This window comes from Prenolepis imparis, unplaced genomic scaffold (assembly GCF_030444845.1).
Source record: "Prenolepis imparis isolate NDT839.2.m4 unplaced genomic scaffold, iyPreImpa1.0 SCAF_2, whole genome shotgun sequence".
Taxonomy (NCBI): domain Eukaryota; kingdom Metazoa; phylum Arthropoda; class Insecta; order Hymenoptera; family Formicidae; genus Prenolepis; species Prenolepis imparis.
In genome coordinates, this window is record NW_028141160.1 from 17520740 (window position 1) to 17537414 (window position 16675).

General features: G+C 41.6%; 2 protein-coding genes across 3 annotated transcripts in view; one reads left to right on the plus strand and one right to left on the minus strand.

Annotated features, from left to right (window-relative positions):
* Psq (pipsqueak) overlaps window positions 1-16636 on the minus strand; it is a 51951-nt gene extending 35315 nt beyond the window's left edge. For both annotated transcript variants that reach the window (XM_083058895.1, XM_083058894.1), the window contains exon 1: window positions 15490-16636. In XM_083058895.1, the coding sequence (XP_082915021.1) occupies window positions 15490-15785 (296 nt within the window). In that variant the 5' untranslated portion in view covers window positions 15786-16636. The remainder of the gene's footprint in view (window positions 1-15489) is intronic.
* Window positions 11177-13147, plus strand: LOC145948015 (uncharacterized). The gene is given in 4 exon segments (XM_083057783.1): window positions 11177-11313; window positions 12197-12204; window positions 12913-13026; window positions 13029-13147. Coding segments are annotated over 4 exon segments (378 nt in total).
* Window positions 16637-16675: the final 39 nt, after the last annotated feature.

The window sequence follows — 16675 nt, forward strand, 5'->3', positions numbered from 1 at the left end:
CCACGACAGAATAATTTGCACAGGCGAATAACCGGAGACTCAACGCGATCCGATCGCGGCGTAAAAGTGGCTCACCTAGTTTTGAGAAACATTGTTAAGCTTCTGCTCCACCATATGCGACACGGCTAACCGCGTTGATTTCAGGAGGATAATTGAGTGAAAGAAGAAAGACGTGCAATTAAAGCGGTTACAGAGAGAGAGAGACAAAGAGAAAGAGAGAGAGAAAGAGAGAAACCGGGAGAAAACCGGATGCAACACGACGTGAAGAAACAGAGTGAGACGGAATAGCCGGTGAGATGAGCTCGACACAGTGGTAAACTGTTTTGCAAATATACTTATATACATAAAAAGCAGAGAAAATAAATGATTATTAATATTTATATTAATCAATGACTATATTTGAGAGTTGGTGAATTTTATTTTATAATGCATTTTTTGTTAATCTTGTATATATATATATATTTTTCTTCTTTTCGCGATTTAAATTTTATTATAGCAATAAAAATAAAAGAGATATTTGGGATGCTTGTAGTTTTTATCTATGTGAAAAATTTGAAACTAAAGATTTTTTTTCTATGAAATGAAAAGAATAAAAATTATAAAAGCCTAAATGTGAATGAAACTGTACAAGTTCTGTCTTATACAAATCCTATCATCATAAATCATATTCTTTAATGATTAAAATATTAATGTCTCTAACAATATATATTCTAACGTGATATGTGAAAGAAAGAAAAAACTGGTGATTATTAAAGGCAAAATGGATCTTAAGAACTGAGCGTTTAGTATCAAACATTTTCAAATTGTCTGGATGTTATCGGAGTACATTGGGTATTCGGTCGAAATTTATACGGTACGATCGATCGCACAGCCATCGATACGCTTTCTCAACGTCGGTGCATCCTTTGACGATGCGCGCATGACGATCTAAAACGCTTCGCCCAGTTTCTTCAGGGAGTTACTGCCCCGTCGTGCGATTTTCCTGTCACTTTCACTGAAACCCGGCGAGAGAGGAACGCGAAGAAGCCGCAGGCGGTGCCAAAGAAGCGTGGACGACAACGGCGAGCGGGTTCGAAGCATGTCAGAGATTGCGAATTTACGGCGAAGCGCGAAAAAGGATGAGAGCTAGCTCGTTTCCTAGCGTGCACAACGAAAGCGCGAGAGGGTGAAAGGAAACAGCGGGTCTCTCCTCGACGCGACGCGACATCGAAACGGTGGAGGAAGATAATAAAAACGTTCATTGGGAAGGAGGGAAAGGGGACCCCGGTTTAGCTCGCACGCTAATCTTTCGCGTTAGAAAGCCACCGCTTTCCTGAGAGGCTGCAAAGTAATGCGCGCGAAAGATCTGGATAGAGATCAAAAAGTGTGTTGCGAGAAGGAGAGGATTTAATCTTTCAGATCATATTTTCCATGGATGCTGACAGAAAAAATAAACGTTAATCATGACGATTATATAATGAATCTAATAAGAGCGCTTATATGTAGATAAAACTTGATATTTAAAAAATGCAACACTTACAATTAAAGAGAGAGAGAGAAAAAAAAAAGAATAGTTCGAGAGCAGATCAATAAAATACAAGATACAGAATAGTATTAGTTTTAAAATAAAAAAAATATAAGAAAAACATTGCAAATATATATTTTTATGTAGTAAAAGGAATCTATCCTAAAATTTAATAAAGAAAGGCAGAAAGCTACGTGAGAATATCGAGAAGAGAAATCAAGAAAGCGAAGCGCCAACATTAGCGACTGGTTTCTATCCCTTACGCTCGCGTTTTCTTTCGCAACCCCGAAGAAGCACGGGTTTTTCCCCCTTTGTGCAGCGAAGGGAGGGAGAGAGACCGCCTTTCCATCTTCCCTCTCGCGATTCATCTCAATTTTTCTTCGAGCTTTTTGTGTCCAATTTCACCTCGCCTCCCTGCCACGCCACGTTCTCTTTCTTTTTCCCCGTCTATCCCTCTGCCATTCGCGGAGTAGCGAGCTCGCTCTTCGTGTTTTACTCCCTCCTCCCTTCTCCTCCGCCCTCATCTTCTCCCTGCTCTGTCCTCTTCTCAATTCCTACCCTCTCTTTCTCTCCCTCTCTTCGTTTCTTCGCCCTTCTCAACCATTTCACGACCGTCATTCCGTCTCCCTCACCGTCCTTCGCCCTCCTTTTTTTTGTCTCTCGGTCGTTTCATCGCTTCTTTCTCGACTCGCCCCCTCTCGCCCATCCCCTTTCCCCTTTAGCCTTTCCCTCTTTCGCCGCGCGCGTTGGTTCCATTTACTCGTTCCCTCTTTCCCCCTACGTCTAAGACGTTATTTTCTCGTGGTCCCTTCGCTTCCATGGTTATACGCTATCCTTCGTTCGTTCTTTCTTTCTTTCTCTTTCTCTCTCTCTTTTTCTTTCATCCCACCCCAACGACAGGGCAAAACAATCTCCCCTTTTCCCTCGTTCTTTCCTATATCTCCATCCTATTTCTATCCCTCTTCCTATCTCTCTCTTTTCTCCGTTAGCTTTTTCTCTCCCCCTATACCCATCTATCTATCTATCTTTTGGTTCCGCTTCCACCCCAACCGACCTAACCGCCTTTTCCCTTTCCTCCTTCTCCTTGTCTCGCCTTGCACCACCGGTTCTTTCTCCGTGCAGCGCCTTTTACGTTTTTCCAACGTTATCGACGCGTCGCCTCCTCGCTTCTTCCCGGACTTTTCCCTTTCGCGACTACTTCGAGAGGACGACCAACCAGCTCTTTCTCCGGGAAAACGCAAGCAGAAACGACCGCTCCTCTTTTCCCCCGTTCTCTATGCCCCCCTTTACCCCGCTTTCTCATTCCAGTATTATTTCGCGTTTGCAAGCGGAGGACTGGAATCTTCCACGAGAGTTTCCTCCGTTCTCTTCCTTTGCAGCCTCCCTTTCCTTCTCCCTCCGCCCTTCAACCTTTACTCTTGTTGGCTCCTTTCCTAGTTTCGTCGACTTCGGATGATAAAGGGGACTAATAAAATCTGCATGACGACCGGTGGATTTTGCATAAAGTATTATGCCGGCCCTCGGACCTTGCTGTTATGATAACCCGGAATTTCTCAAGAATGTATAAATGTCAATTTGATACCGCCACGAGGATAGATTTTCGCCCGACAGTACTTTTGTATGTAGAATCACCTCCCTAGGGTCTAGGTAAACGCAGGTAGAGTCTGACTCGGATAGTTTTATGTTAAAGATAGATTAGTAGCATTTTTTAAATAAATAAAAAAAAAACGTGTCTCGTGCGCGCGCAGGGAATCAGGTTGACTTTTTTCACAAAGTATCTTGGCGTTTGAGAATAAGAAGACATATTTGAGATTAGAAATGTCGCGTGAGGGGCTTTCATTGCGGCATGTCTTTCTGCGAGATCTCGGCGGCGTAAAATATGTCGCCAAAATTGACTGCGAAAATATACGCTCGCATACCGTAATACATACGTTATCTATATCCGTTGCTTTTTTACGATTTTCTATTAAATTTATTTCCATCTGAGAGAATAAAGCAGAATAATGTTTTTTTTTTCTTTCAAGTGTACGAGATCAAATAAAATTTCGCATTATGCAACGATTTAATATCTCGTGATATAAATTATCATGACGTCAAGTTTCTTACAGTACATACTAAAGTCTGATTTATTACCTCTATTACCTTTAGAAGAAATAAAAATCCATATTCATAGCCATAAACTTCTCTACGTTATTATATTTGAATCTTTTATTTCCTTCAACTTCGATGACTATTTTTGATAACAAATTATCGAAGATTTTCATTTTTAAATGAATAATGTAGGAATATAGTGAGATGACAGAAAGTGATTGGCACGAGTAAAAAAATTCGAAATGTCAAAAATCAAGCAAAATCAATCCACAGGCGATGTTGGAAGGTGGGAAAAAAACCAGGCTATTTGCAGAAAAGTTGATGAAAGTTTCGATCGATAAAATGGCAGGCAAGAATTTATAGACTCACACGAGCGAAATTATTTTCTGATGCTCGCTTTCCGATCGATTTCCTCGTCATGGAAGAGCGGGGAACGCAGGGTCTATTTTTATCGAAAGGGGGAAGAATGGAGAAAAAGGGATGAACAATAAGGACGAAGAGATAGAAACAGAGAGAGTTGCATTAATAAAGTGTAGTTCAGTCAGTGAAATATAAGGGAAAATGGAGAGAGAGAAAAAAAGAAAAAAGAAGGGGCTTCAATTTATGTTCATAGCAAGATGATCTTGAGAGGGGTTTCAATACTATCTTTCTTCAAGTCTCTGATGTTTTTCGCGGTGCAACGCTCGACGCAAACTCATACCGATGTCGCGGACTCGAAAAAAATATCTGCATTGCGGATCTCGGTAAAAGGAGAAGTCGACTTGTACCTTTCTTGAAGACCTGAGTTAAAATTTGGCACGGGATCGAAACTCATTCGAGTAAATGCTCTTCTCGACTGACTATTATCTGACCTGGAGTATTATACAGGAATCCGATTTGCACGAAAATTGAAATTGCTGGCGAATCTAAAGTCATTCTTTCGTAAACATATTTGAGCAAAAGAATTTATTTAGGAATTATTCCGTAACTTGCATATACCGAATATTGAAATGTTGTTTTTTTAAATAACGTCAAAAATTCAAGCATTTCAATCTGGAAAGGTTCTATTCCTCTATTCCTAAAATTGTAAGTACAATTAAATTCTTTAAAAAAAAATTTTATTTTTATTATATTAGAACTTAGAGAAAGAATTTTTCCTTGAGAATATCAAACATATATTTAACGGTAAGTATCCTTGCTAAAGTGCATTTTATCTAAATTCACTTGTAAACATTCAAGTGATTTCAAACAGAAGCATCGGGTTTCAAGTTAAGAATTTTCTGAGAAGAAGCGGTCCTCTCCGAAAGAAACTCGCATCGAGGGCAGGAATGGCAGGAATCGGCTATGGTAGCGCGATATGTCTTTCGGTCCATGTAAAAAGCGTTCCCATACATGTTGTCGAGTTTGCATCAATGATCTTCCACGTCACCCCCCCACCCTCCCACCCCCACGAAGAGGCAATTGTGTGCGCTCGTTCCTCTTTCACGGAACGACTTGTTTTTCTGTTAATATTTCATCTTTCAGACATTACTAAGAACAACGTCGGTAATAAGAACTTGATAAAAGTTATTATTGGCAATCTTATAAAATCTTCAAATTATATACATATAAAATTTGATATGTAAAAAGCTATGAATTTAAATTTTTAACTACTTTGAACTTTTCAATTTTTAACTTTTAAACTTTCTGTTTTCTAAGTCTTTAATATTCTCGATTTTCTTAATCTTAATCCTTTACTTTCAACTTCTAATTCTTAATTCGGATTTCTCAATTCTCAGCTTCGACTTCCGACTCTTAATATACGTAGTTTTAAATTCTCGATTTTGGCGCAATCTTGAACTTTGAATTTATAATTCGCAAAATTTATATTATCGCGAACTCATTATACAATATTATTAATAATGGTATGTTAGTCTACTAGAGAGTTAATTACTGCCAGTAATATAAATCATTTAATTATTTCTTTGAAAGATATGAAGTCAAAGGAGAAATTTTAAAAATAAGCAAAATTGATCTTATATGGTCCTTTATGTTACTTAAACTACTTGTGCAAAAAAAAAAAAAAAATAATTTGGTAATTCCCGATTTCGCGGTTTTCTGTGCCGGCTGCGCAAAGCATCGGAAAAGGAGAACGAGAAAGGAAGAAGTCACTCTGTTCTATGATGAGCATAACGAACGATGGCCAGCGGGCCCCATGTCGCTTGGTCCTAATTTCCGTCCTGTCTGTATACCGTAAGGCATAACAGTACCGCATTCCGAATGCCCTTCGTTTCTTCGTTTCTCTCCGTTCACCTTTCCGAGAGAGCCTGTTCTCTCGGCCGCTCACCTGTTCCCCTTCGCCCTTGCTTGTTCAAGGAGTCCGCGTTACGTATACAGAATGTTCCACAAATATCTATAATAACGGCGAGATAGCATATTCTCCTTAAGACAATCCATTCTTCGTCAAAATCTAAATTGAAACTCAACTGTTACTTAACGTTGAAAATGACGAAAATTTCTGCAGAGTTAACTTTAAGGCGACGAGAAAATTATTCTGCGCTGAATCTAAGAAAGTGGATTTTATATTTATACAATTTTTATTTAACGAGAATTTACGGATGATATGACGCTGAAAATTTAAAAGTTGTAAATTTCTGCATTTACTTAAAAGTTGGAAGAAATCGAAAAATTACGAAGAAAAATAAAGATAATATATGACTTGCTGTTACTTTAATGATTTTTCCGAATATTTTCTACGGATACGACTCCGTATTTCCTTAATTCTCTCGCTGCCGTTTCTGCGCGCGCCTGCATTTTCGAAGGGAAAGAAACGAGAGGCGAACGGAACGATACGACGATCCTTGTGAGATGGAGGGAGCGGACGCACCCGGAACCGTCAATTTCACCGGGCGAGGAGAACAGCGAGGGAGATCCGTGACACGTGGAAAGAAGCAAGAAAGGAGAAAGGAAACTAGGTGTTTGTTATACGCCGAGATACGCGGCGCAATTAATCCGAAGAATATCGGGATACCAGGCAAGAACTATCGGACGGTTTCTTTTTTTTTTAATTGTGATCAGAAATAGCACAAAACTTTATATTTTATATCTTTATCTTACTTTTGCCTCGTTTATATTTATTTAATATTATCTGTGAAAGATATTTCCATTAAATGTTGAGAGAAAGAAATGTTTTCCTTTTCTTCCGCGCTACTAAATGTCTTGGGATTAATTATATTTTTTTATTAAACATTTTAAATTTTATAAAACGTATTCATATAAAAAATATAATAATATCTAATTTCAATTATCACCATTTCTTATGTATGTCGTTTTAATTTAATGTGCGAAATTACTGCGCGAAAAGTTATCGTATAATGATGTGATTTCTCTATTTTTTCATTGTAATTTATGTTCGTCATTGTCAATCACTTTGTCTTTCTCGGTTTGGCAATACTGTCTCGATCGATCGGTTAAGTTTTCTCATTATCAGTTGCAAATGAAAATTGTAGTTGTTTTCGAGAAAAAGACCTCGTCCTGGATGTCGTCACTTTCGAGTCAAATGTGGTTAATCAAATGACACTATGAATAAAGTGGAGAGATGAAGAGAGGGAGAGAAAGAGAAACTGAAGAATTCTTTATGTCAATACGTCCTTCATATGAATTTTTATGTCACCTCATGAGATACAGCGCGGAGAAAAATTTGATTAATTTTTTTTTATTTTTACTATTCTTTAGCATATTGCTTAAATAAAATTATTTATAAGACAATCAATTTTCTCAACGGTTCTATAATTATTATTTTTTCTTAATTTAAAAAGTAAACACGTAATGAGAAAGAAAGAGGGAAGGCGACAAATTATTAATTCCGTATCTTATATATATATAGAGTTATCATTCATACGGATTCGTTTACTTGTTCTACCGCTTGACGAATCTCGATAATGCACACGACCTTCATTTTCTTGTCTTCGTCGGTGAATTCCACGCTCTTCTCGTCCGGTCGGTAGAGCGAGATGAACGAAGGCTGTGGAAACCACCCTCGAGCACCACGTGATCATGAGCGGGGGATTGCGACCCCTCGAAGTGCGGAGGGTGCGCGCGTTCTCGCTCAAGGTCGCACGTGGACCGCTTGCGAGCGATATCTCGACATTTTTTTTCTCGAGTTCGTCGAACAACTGTGGAAGCTGCAGTCTCGCGGGGAGAAGGGACTCTCTCTCCACTCCCTCTCATCCTCATTCTCTATATATCTCGTTTCCCGCTTTTTCTCCGAGCACTGCAATTTACGACGTCGAACATTTTCATCGTATCCTTCTCTGCGGCGCAGAGAGAAATCGAATGCGCTATTTCGCCTTTGGGAATTACCGGCGCTTCTTTATGATCCCTCTCTCGGAAAGAAGAAGAGCCGAAGGAAACTTTTCGAGAACGGAGAAAGGAACAACGAGATGATGACGACGGCGATGGCGTTGGCAAAGCGATCCCGAAGTAGCAGCCGGACGGAAGGAACAAAGAAGGTAGGCGGAGAAAGGGTGGAGAGAGGGTGGCGAACGGGGGATAGCGGAGAAAAGAGTCCGCTCTTTTGTACGCGTGAGCGGGAAGGAGCCAAGGGATGAAAGCGGACGACGAAACAGAGTCGGGGGGACAGATGGCCCTTTCAGACAATGAGGAACTCTGGAGATAAGGGCGGCGCGCGAGCGAGAATGCGAAGGGAGAGAATAGGCAACGAAAGAGTGTCGAGAGAGAGACAGAAAAGGAGAGAGGAAGGGTGAAGGGAAGATAGGAGCTGAGACTACTTTTTCGAGGAAGGGACGCGGAGAACGTAATAAACGATGGGGAAAGGTAGAGGGAAAGAGAGACAGAGAAAAGAAAAAAAAAAAAAAAAGAGAAACGAAAGAGGAAGAGTGTGAGGCTGGCTGTCACGGAGAAAAGAAGAGGATGGAAAACGGGTGACTCAGCCGGAGAGTGGACCGCGCGGGCAATTTCTGGGAGCGATTAACGACGAGCCGACTGAAAGAGGACACACACGCATTTTTTTTGTCTGTGTTGGGCGACGTGTGTGTTTGTGCACGTACCACACTTAACTCTACTATTATGAGAGAGAATTTTCTATCAGAGAGCACGTTTATATTTATAGTACATGAAATAAGCGCTAAATTATGAAAAAAAGCTTTTCGAGAAAATCAGATAAATCGATAATTGTAATTGTAATCGTCGCTCAAGAATGGATATTAATATTACGTATTTTTAAAATACACTTTTTATACATTTAATAGTACATTTTGTAGTAATGTTATAATTTTAACATTCTAATTGTACGTCAAGTTAAAAGCGTCAATGCAAAGGCCATTGTGGCAAATATGCACTTCATTGAGTATTCCTTCCCCTTCTCTTTTTTAGCTCACGTTTATTAGCGTATCAAGAAGGAAGAATGAATCGGTGAAGCTCCGATAGATGCTACATGTGACATTTACATCCCGATCTTAAGAATAGCATACGAGGCATAATGCTCGTTTATAACCTGGTGGAAAGTATCGTAGGATACAGAGTTATATATTTCGCTCCGATAAAATTATACCGACAGTTTTACGATCCAGTAATCGAAAGTAATTGACCTAGAAAATAATAATAGATTTCGTATATACATATAATTCTCTTTATTGTGCTCTGAATTAAAATTATGAAGAAGACTTGAGGCTAATTTGTAAGTAAAATTAATTATAAGTGAATATATATAAAAAAATAAAATTTAATTAAATATAAGAAAGAATTATTCAAAAGACTTTGCAGGCTATATATTAGAAAAAAAAATTTGATATATATATGTAATGTCCATAAAATTGCACTGTCTAGTACTAAAATATAGTACTAAAGAATATATGTACGCTAGCGTAAATCAATTAATTAAATGTGGATGCCTTTCTCTCAATTTTAGATGATGAAAAGAAATCGTTTCGAGATGGTTTAACGCGCGATAATTCACAACGCCACATCTTGGCAATTATATGTATAAAACGGTCGATCGGCACCGCTCCTTTTTACGCCACGACATAGGAAACTCCTTTCTCCTTTTACCGGCGATACTTTAGCGACGTCTTGTATCCGCGCGTTTCTTTCTTTTGCACGAGAAAAATTCGCACAAGTGTGATCATACCTATTCCAGTCACACTTATTAATTAATTCAATAATATAATGTCCCTTTGAAAAAAAATACGATTGCTCTATTGCTTAAAGTACCAAAAGCACCACAGAATTTCATTCCCTTTGTTTCGTTTTTGCCTGGACAAGCATAGTTTTGGCATAGGTAAATGGATAAAATAGAGCGTGTTAACCGGAAAAAAAACTGTTGTTTGTGCAAACCGAAAAAGTGGCTTGTGCTAGATTAATCGTTCTATTAATAATAATGGTTAAAGTTCGCACATGAATTTCGTTTTTACTTATTTATGTTTTTATTTATTTAGATTAATTAAATCGAGATGGTACAGTAAACTCCAGTTGAAATAATTTATTAGTTTCCTTTTTTCTAATAATACCGTCTTTCAAACTGAAATTTTATTTTTAGAGAGAGCGAAAGAAATAAAATTTTCATCGGAGATTTATTTAAAATTTAAAGAATTCTTATTTCAAATGAAAATATATAAGGTATGATAGAAGCCCGAGTGTAATTTAATTGAGTAGACGAGAGAGGCACTGCGCGAGGACTATCTTGTGTACTTGATTTATTTAAAGTCTTTCGTTTATCTCTTTTTGCTATTCAAAAGCGTCCGTCCCTCAAAAAAGCTTGAAAAACAGCGCTCTAATCGATCCAAGGGAGCTTTTTACGTAAACGAGTGCTGAAGATAGGATGGAGAAATCGACCGATGTGCTGCCCTTCTCTCTTCCGGTCTGCCTTTCTCCTTCCTTCCTGCCGTTCTTCTGCGAATCTACGTTCTCTTTAAAGAAGAAACAGGATGTGCAGAATGACGAAGAAATGAGAAAGAGAGGTGAGAGCAGGAGAAAGGCAGGAGGGTTGTCGGGCGAGCGAAAGAGCGAGGGATGATTGTAATATAGGGGGTAAGAGAGGGGAAGTAGAACGGGAGGGAGAGGGGAGGCGAAGGTGAGAGGCGAGAAACGTTGACGAAAGAGCACAGGAGGAGATGGGAGTAGGAGTATAGTAAAGTCGAGAGGGGAAAGAGATCAGGGGGCGAGAGGAGGGCAGGAGAGGAAAGGTAAAAGAAAGAAGAGCAAGAAGAGGTGCGCGCGAAGGCAAATCGAAACGCAGCAAGGGAAGAAGAGAGACTAGGGTGGTTAGGTTAGCTGGATGGTATCAGGGGAAGTCAGAGGGTGAAGAGACAGACAGAGGGGAGAGAGGAGGGAAGAGAGGAGAGGAGAGGAGAGGAGAGGAAACGGTATGCGAGGCAGAGCAAAGAAAGAGAAGGGTTTCATGTCCTTCTCTCCCCCTTCCCTTCTGTCGTTCTCCTTCTAGCACGACTCTTTTTGTGCTTCCCTCTTTCATTCGTTTGAGATATATACCGGGTGCAACGGCGGGAAGAAAGGAGGAAAGAGAGGAAAGGGAAGAGAGAGAAGAGACAGAGATACAGAGAGGGAGAGAGGAGAGAAGAGAATGGCAAAGTTCTCTCGTTCTTCTGGATGAGTCAGGCGCAGGTCAGACGAAGGGGAAGGACGAACAGGAAGCCGGGCAGTGGGAGAAAGAAAAAGAGAGAGAGAGGGAGGGAGAAGAGAAGAGAGAGACCGTGCGAAAGAGAGAGGCGACAGCAGCAACGACGGTTTAGCCGGGAGAGAACACGAAGACCCGAAACGGGGACAAAGAGAAAATGACAAAGGCGAGAGGGGCGGCGGATTCGATTGGAAAGGCAGGCAGAGGGGCCTCTTTCCTTTTACCAACGTTTTCTCCGTATTACGTTCCGCGCGTACTTTCCGTTGTTCCTGCGCGCGCGCATCCGCACTGATACATGCATTCACACACACACACACACATCGTATACACCCGCGTTCTCTTTTCTTTCTGTCGTCCCCCTCGTCTCCGTCGACCTCTTGTCCTATCCTTCTTCGTGCCCTCTGTGCTGTTCTCCTTCTGTCTCTTCTCGTTCCATCGCCTTCGTCCATCTCGACATCGGGGATTGTACATATGTATGTATATGTGTGTGCACCATCTCAATCGTCGTACGAGGTTTCATGTCTCTACGCTCCCGCGACGAGAGGGCGGCTTTGTATGAACGTGGGTGAACGGGAAAATGTCTTTTGAAACCTTTCTAGGTCGCTCTCGATCGTCCCCACTGTCAGTCATACACACGCGCGATCTCGCTCGGTGCCGCTCTCGAGAAAACGCTCGCCTCGTTCGCGACGATGGAGCCTCCGGCCCCCCCTGGCACGGCTTCTTCTACTATATATATTTCGGACGAAGAGACGCAAAAAGAATGTACCGCCACTTCAGAGATTGAAATATAATAGCATCTTTGATTCGAGATGTTCTCGCTCATGCAAATGTTGATAATGGTATATTTATAAATGAGATAGGGGCTGCGCAGATTTTCATAGAGATTGAAAAAAAAAGAGATCAAAAATAGAAGGAAGGATATAAAATTCTCTTCGTTTGCGGTGATCATATAAAAAAATTACACATTTATATCATATCTTATTTCTTTGTAGTCTCAACTGTAAAGAAGTTACCGTATTTAAAGAAACTTTTAACCCTTCTCCCCGGTATGGTATAATGTAAGAAAGATACGCTCGCGAAAAAAATCGCTTTCACGCTCGTCAAACGTTCGAATCGAGAAGAAATTAATTCGCGTCTCGTTCGGCAACGGGAAATCTTCCCTATTAATTCATGACAGCATGAGAGATTCTTATATTGCGTCGCAAAGTTAAACATCATCCTATAAACACGCCCACTCGTCGCCATCGCGACATTTCACAAACGAAGTTACGAACGAGCGTGCTATTGAGACAGCGCGCAGCCGAGAGAGAGAGAGAAAGAGACTCGTTCTCGCTTTTGCAATTTGTAAATCCCGTCGCGTGGGGCATTACGGTACCGCGATCCTCGCGTTCCCTCTCTTTTTTTCGCTGATTCGCATCTGGTCGTCCTCCGGAACTCGATCCTTGAATCATGCCGGGTGGGGAAAAAAAAGGGGCAGGAAGAGAGAAGGTGGCGATCGATGTGGAAGAGGAGAAGAGACGTAGGAGAGAGGCCGAGGAGAAAGGCAGAGAGATAGAAAGAGGGAAAGGGTGAGAGGGGGAGAGAGAAGGGAAGCTGAAGCTAGAAGATGCGTGAGACAGACAGAGAAAAAAAAAGAAAGACAGAGAGAGAGAGAGAGGGAGAGGTAGAAATAGTGTTGTTCTATCGAACGGCGGGAAACGAACGCAAGGCAAGACTGAGAGAAGGAACAGTAAAATTGTGGAGAATGTGCACGCGCCATCATCAGGGTGGCCTAGATTCAGCCAAGACCTGCTTTCTAGGCAGCATTTCTCTTTATCATCGCGCGAACGCGATGTATAGGCGAACCGTTGCTCGATACGCGGAGAAAACCTCGCGCGTTGATGATGATGCCACGAGCTATGCCTATCTCTCTTTCTCTCTCTCTCCACGAGACGAAAGATTGACATTAAACTCGCGATTCTTAAGCAAGTCCACGTTTACGCTTACGTTTCGGAGATCGAAGCTAAATTCTTATATCGCAATCGTATGGAACATATTTCTGACGGAGGATTCAAATAAAAAATGACCTTGCATATATATTTGGCACATATATTTTCAATTATTCTAAATTCTCTCTATTGCAAAGTACTCATACTTGTTTGAAAGATGATTAGGATATTAATTAGATCATGGAAGAAAAATAGAAAAATGAATTTTTCGTGCAACGAAATCAAGTACTGACAATGAGTCTAACAAGCTCTTATCGCGATGACGAATTTATTAACGTCGTTAATATCGCCTGAGAAGAAACCGGAGGGAAAGGAGGGAAATGAGAGGGAAACATGTTAATATAACACGCGGTAATACGACTGCGAAACTTTGCCGATTCGTCATCATCAATCATCGGTGATTTTCTCCCGTATTTGACAATCATTTAATTACCGCTAAACCCGTTTACCGCGCACGGATACGAATGAAACGAATGCTCCCCATAACTTTTCGTCGTGTCACGCACGACGATCGACACGCGATCGTCGTCGTAGGGTGAAATACGACGATCGTCAACAATATACACACGCCAAGCTTCGTCGATAAGCTTTGGACAAGAGATGCGAACGGGGGAGACAGATGAAACGTGTGCTACTAACATTGGAAATCTATGGATCCCTATTGTGAAATCGATGTTTCCGCGATATTATTGCTGTATCAAAGTCAGTCTATCATATTAATAAGGACAAAGAGATTCTGTCTCACGAACAATAGATTATTAATTTATATTGTTTCACTTATGAAACAGTAATAATTAAGACATATTAACTACTAACTTTTAAGAAAAAAAATATATCTGTTTATTTTCAACAATGCTTATCTTCCTTCGCTCGTTTCTTTCTCGTCTCTCTCTCTCTCTCATGAAGAGAAAAAAATTCAATATAAATATCATTAATTAATCCTTATTTTTCCCAGACTCGATTTTCAAGAAGTCAACTCTCGCGATATCATCTGAAAACTATCCTACGAAATCTACATCAAAGCGTTGCAAGCGATTTATTTTACTGACTCGCGTACATTTCTACGAAGTGGAATAGACGAAGTTTCTCCTCGGGTACCCGTATAATTTCCTTTTGGACCCACCGCGTGTCGAGAGGGATTAAACGGCGCGTAAACTCTCGGCTTCTCCCGAGCAGATTGTATGCATCCGAGTGTATCCCGCGCGTTCGTAATCGACGATTATTGGACGGGTATCGCGCACGTGACCTACCGTAACACGGGTGACAAGGCGGTTTCGAGGCGGACGAAAACCGCGTGGCTTTTACGAAGGCGCGCGCGCGCGCGCGCTTTTAATTCATCCGGCTCCGTTTGTGCGACAGTTCGTTTAAACGCGAGGAACCTTGTAATGTATCGTATCTCTATATGTATACGTTTAGTCATGTGTCTATGTATATGCAGCTGTGTAGCCACCGAAGCATCCTGAGGTCAAAACAATCCGACTTCGTCTGGCCATAGAGAAAAAAAATGAGAAAAATGAGGAAAATAAGGAAAATGAGGAAAAGGAACGGTCGATAAAACCGTCGATTTTCCTCCTCTCAAATGAGTGATTAATCGTGCAGCGAATGCATGTGTATCTCGATGTGTGTGTGTGTGTGTGTACAGGCATTTTTACATGTACATATTGCTTCATTAAAAACTGTCAATTTTATTTTATGCATTATCATTTCGCGATTCTCTGTTTTTTATGGATACGCAAATTAAGCTTGTATAAACTAGATAACCTATGAGAGCTACGTTCACAATTATGAATTAATCTCGCATCTTGGAAAATTTTTCAGATTAATAAGCTCGTTTCGTAATAAATCTGGACGCGAGTATAACATGGAAATGGAAATTTTCTGACAGATTTGCAATCTTTGAAATTTATAACATCAACATTGTCGAACATCGTATATACATAATTTTATGCACGTAAACGGTACTCTCGTACACTCGCGTCTCACAATTGGCTCATTGACTGGCGCACTTGTCCAGGAAGCACGTGGCCGTATTGATAATCAAAAGGAAAAAAAAAAGATACGGCCACGCGCCTCGGGACGCGGCGAACAGTACGCTATCTAACTTGTTTACAAAACAAATTTCGGCGCATCAATGCGTTTGAATATGCAACGAATTCGTAGTAACTCGCGTTATTAACCTCGCAACAAATAAAGACAGATCCGTTTACGTGCGTATATAATTCGATATGTCGGATGCGAATCGAGCACTCGACAACGATATTACATAGAAGTTCATGCATGATCGTGACAGTCCTTACCTTACCATGACCTGACCCGACCCACAAATCAAATCGCAGCAGCAGTAGCAGCAGCAACGGTAGTAATGTAGTAGCAGCAAATGGTGGCGACGATCCGGTAATCGCCAAACTTCACGTTGCTCCAAGGTCCCGGGAGATAGATAGGCACACACTTTCGCGGTATCGGATGATAAACACAGAGTCCGGCAGGGCGCGAGAAACGAAATGAAACGAAACGAAACGAAACGACCTCGTCGAATTACGTATTTACTTGCGTATTCACGCGCACGCACGCACGCACGTAAACTGTCACGCATCCACAGCCGGTGTATCAGCCGTGCCAGTCGTCGCGAGCGAGAGACACACGCACTCACCGCGTTGGTCACTGGCAGCTGTCACTCACGGATTGTCCGTGAAAACGTCGCGGGCCGAAGTGGCATAGCGAATTACGGGGAGACAGAGACAACGGGAGAGAACGGCGAGAAAGGGAGAGGGAGAGGGAGAAGGAGAGAAAGACTGAGCGCGAGAGGGAAGGAGAAAGGGGAAGAAGGGGGAGGAAGGGAGACAGAGAGAAAGAGAGAGAAGAGAGAGAGAGAGAGAGAGAGAGAGAGAGAGAGAGAGAGAGAGAGAGAGAGAGAGAGAGAGAGAGAAGAGAGAGAAAGCGAGGAACATGCATGCACGCACTAGGGGGCACTGCGATGGCGACGACGAATAGGCTATGCTCCGTTGCGGACGGTGGCGCAAAGCGATTAAGCGATTTTGTTGTGGACCTCGATTCTCTTTCCTTCGTCGGCTCTCTCTTCCCGGCTTTCCACTTCTCCCGCGCGTCGCCTTTCGCCTCTCCCGCACTCCCGCGCCGGCTACATTACGCCGGAACGCGCTCTAGAACGGAAACCCGGCTCTTTACCTCCACCACTCGAGAGCGCCCTCTCCCGCCGTCCGGCCAATACCGTCACGGTATACGTCACGGCGCCAGGGTCGTGATTTTAGGACGCGCGCCTCGAACTAAAAAGGGTTTCTTGTGACCTCGAATTTTATCTCGTAAATACATAGTCGAGTATATTTAATCGCGGTATTAATACAATCTCTTTTAATAAGAATCACATTGTCTTAGAACTTTTATCGTCTTAATTGCGCGCGAAAAAAAAATTTACGGATCACCTATTGTTCACGGGACTCCGGTAGCTTTGCGACTGCCCTGCGTCGC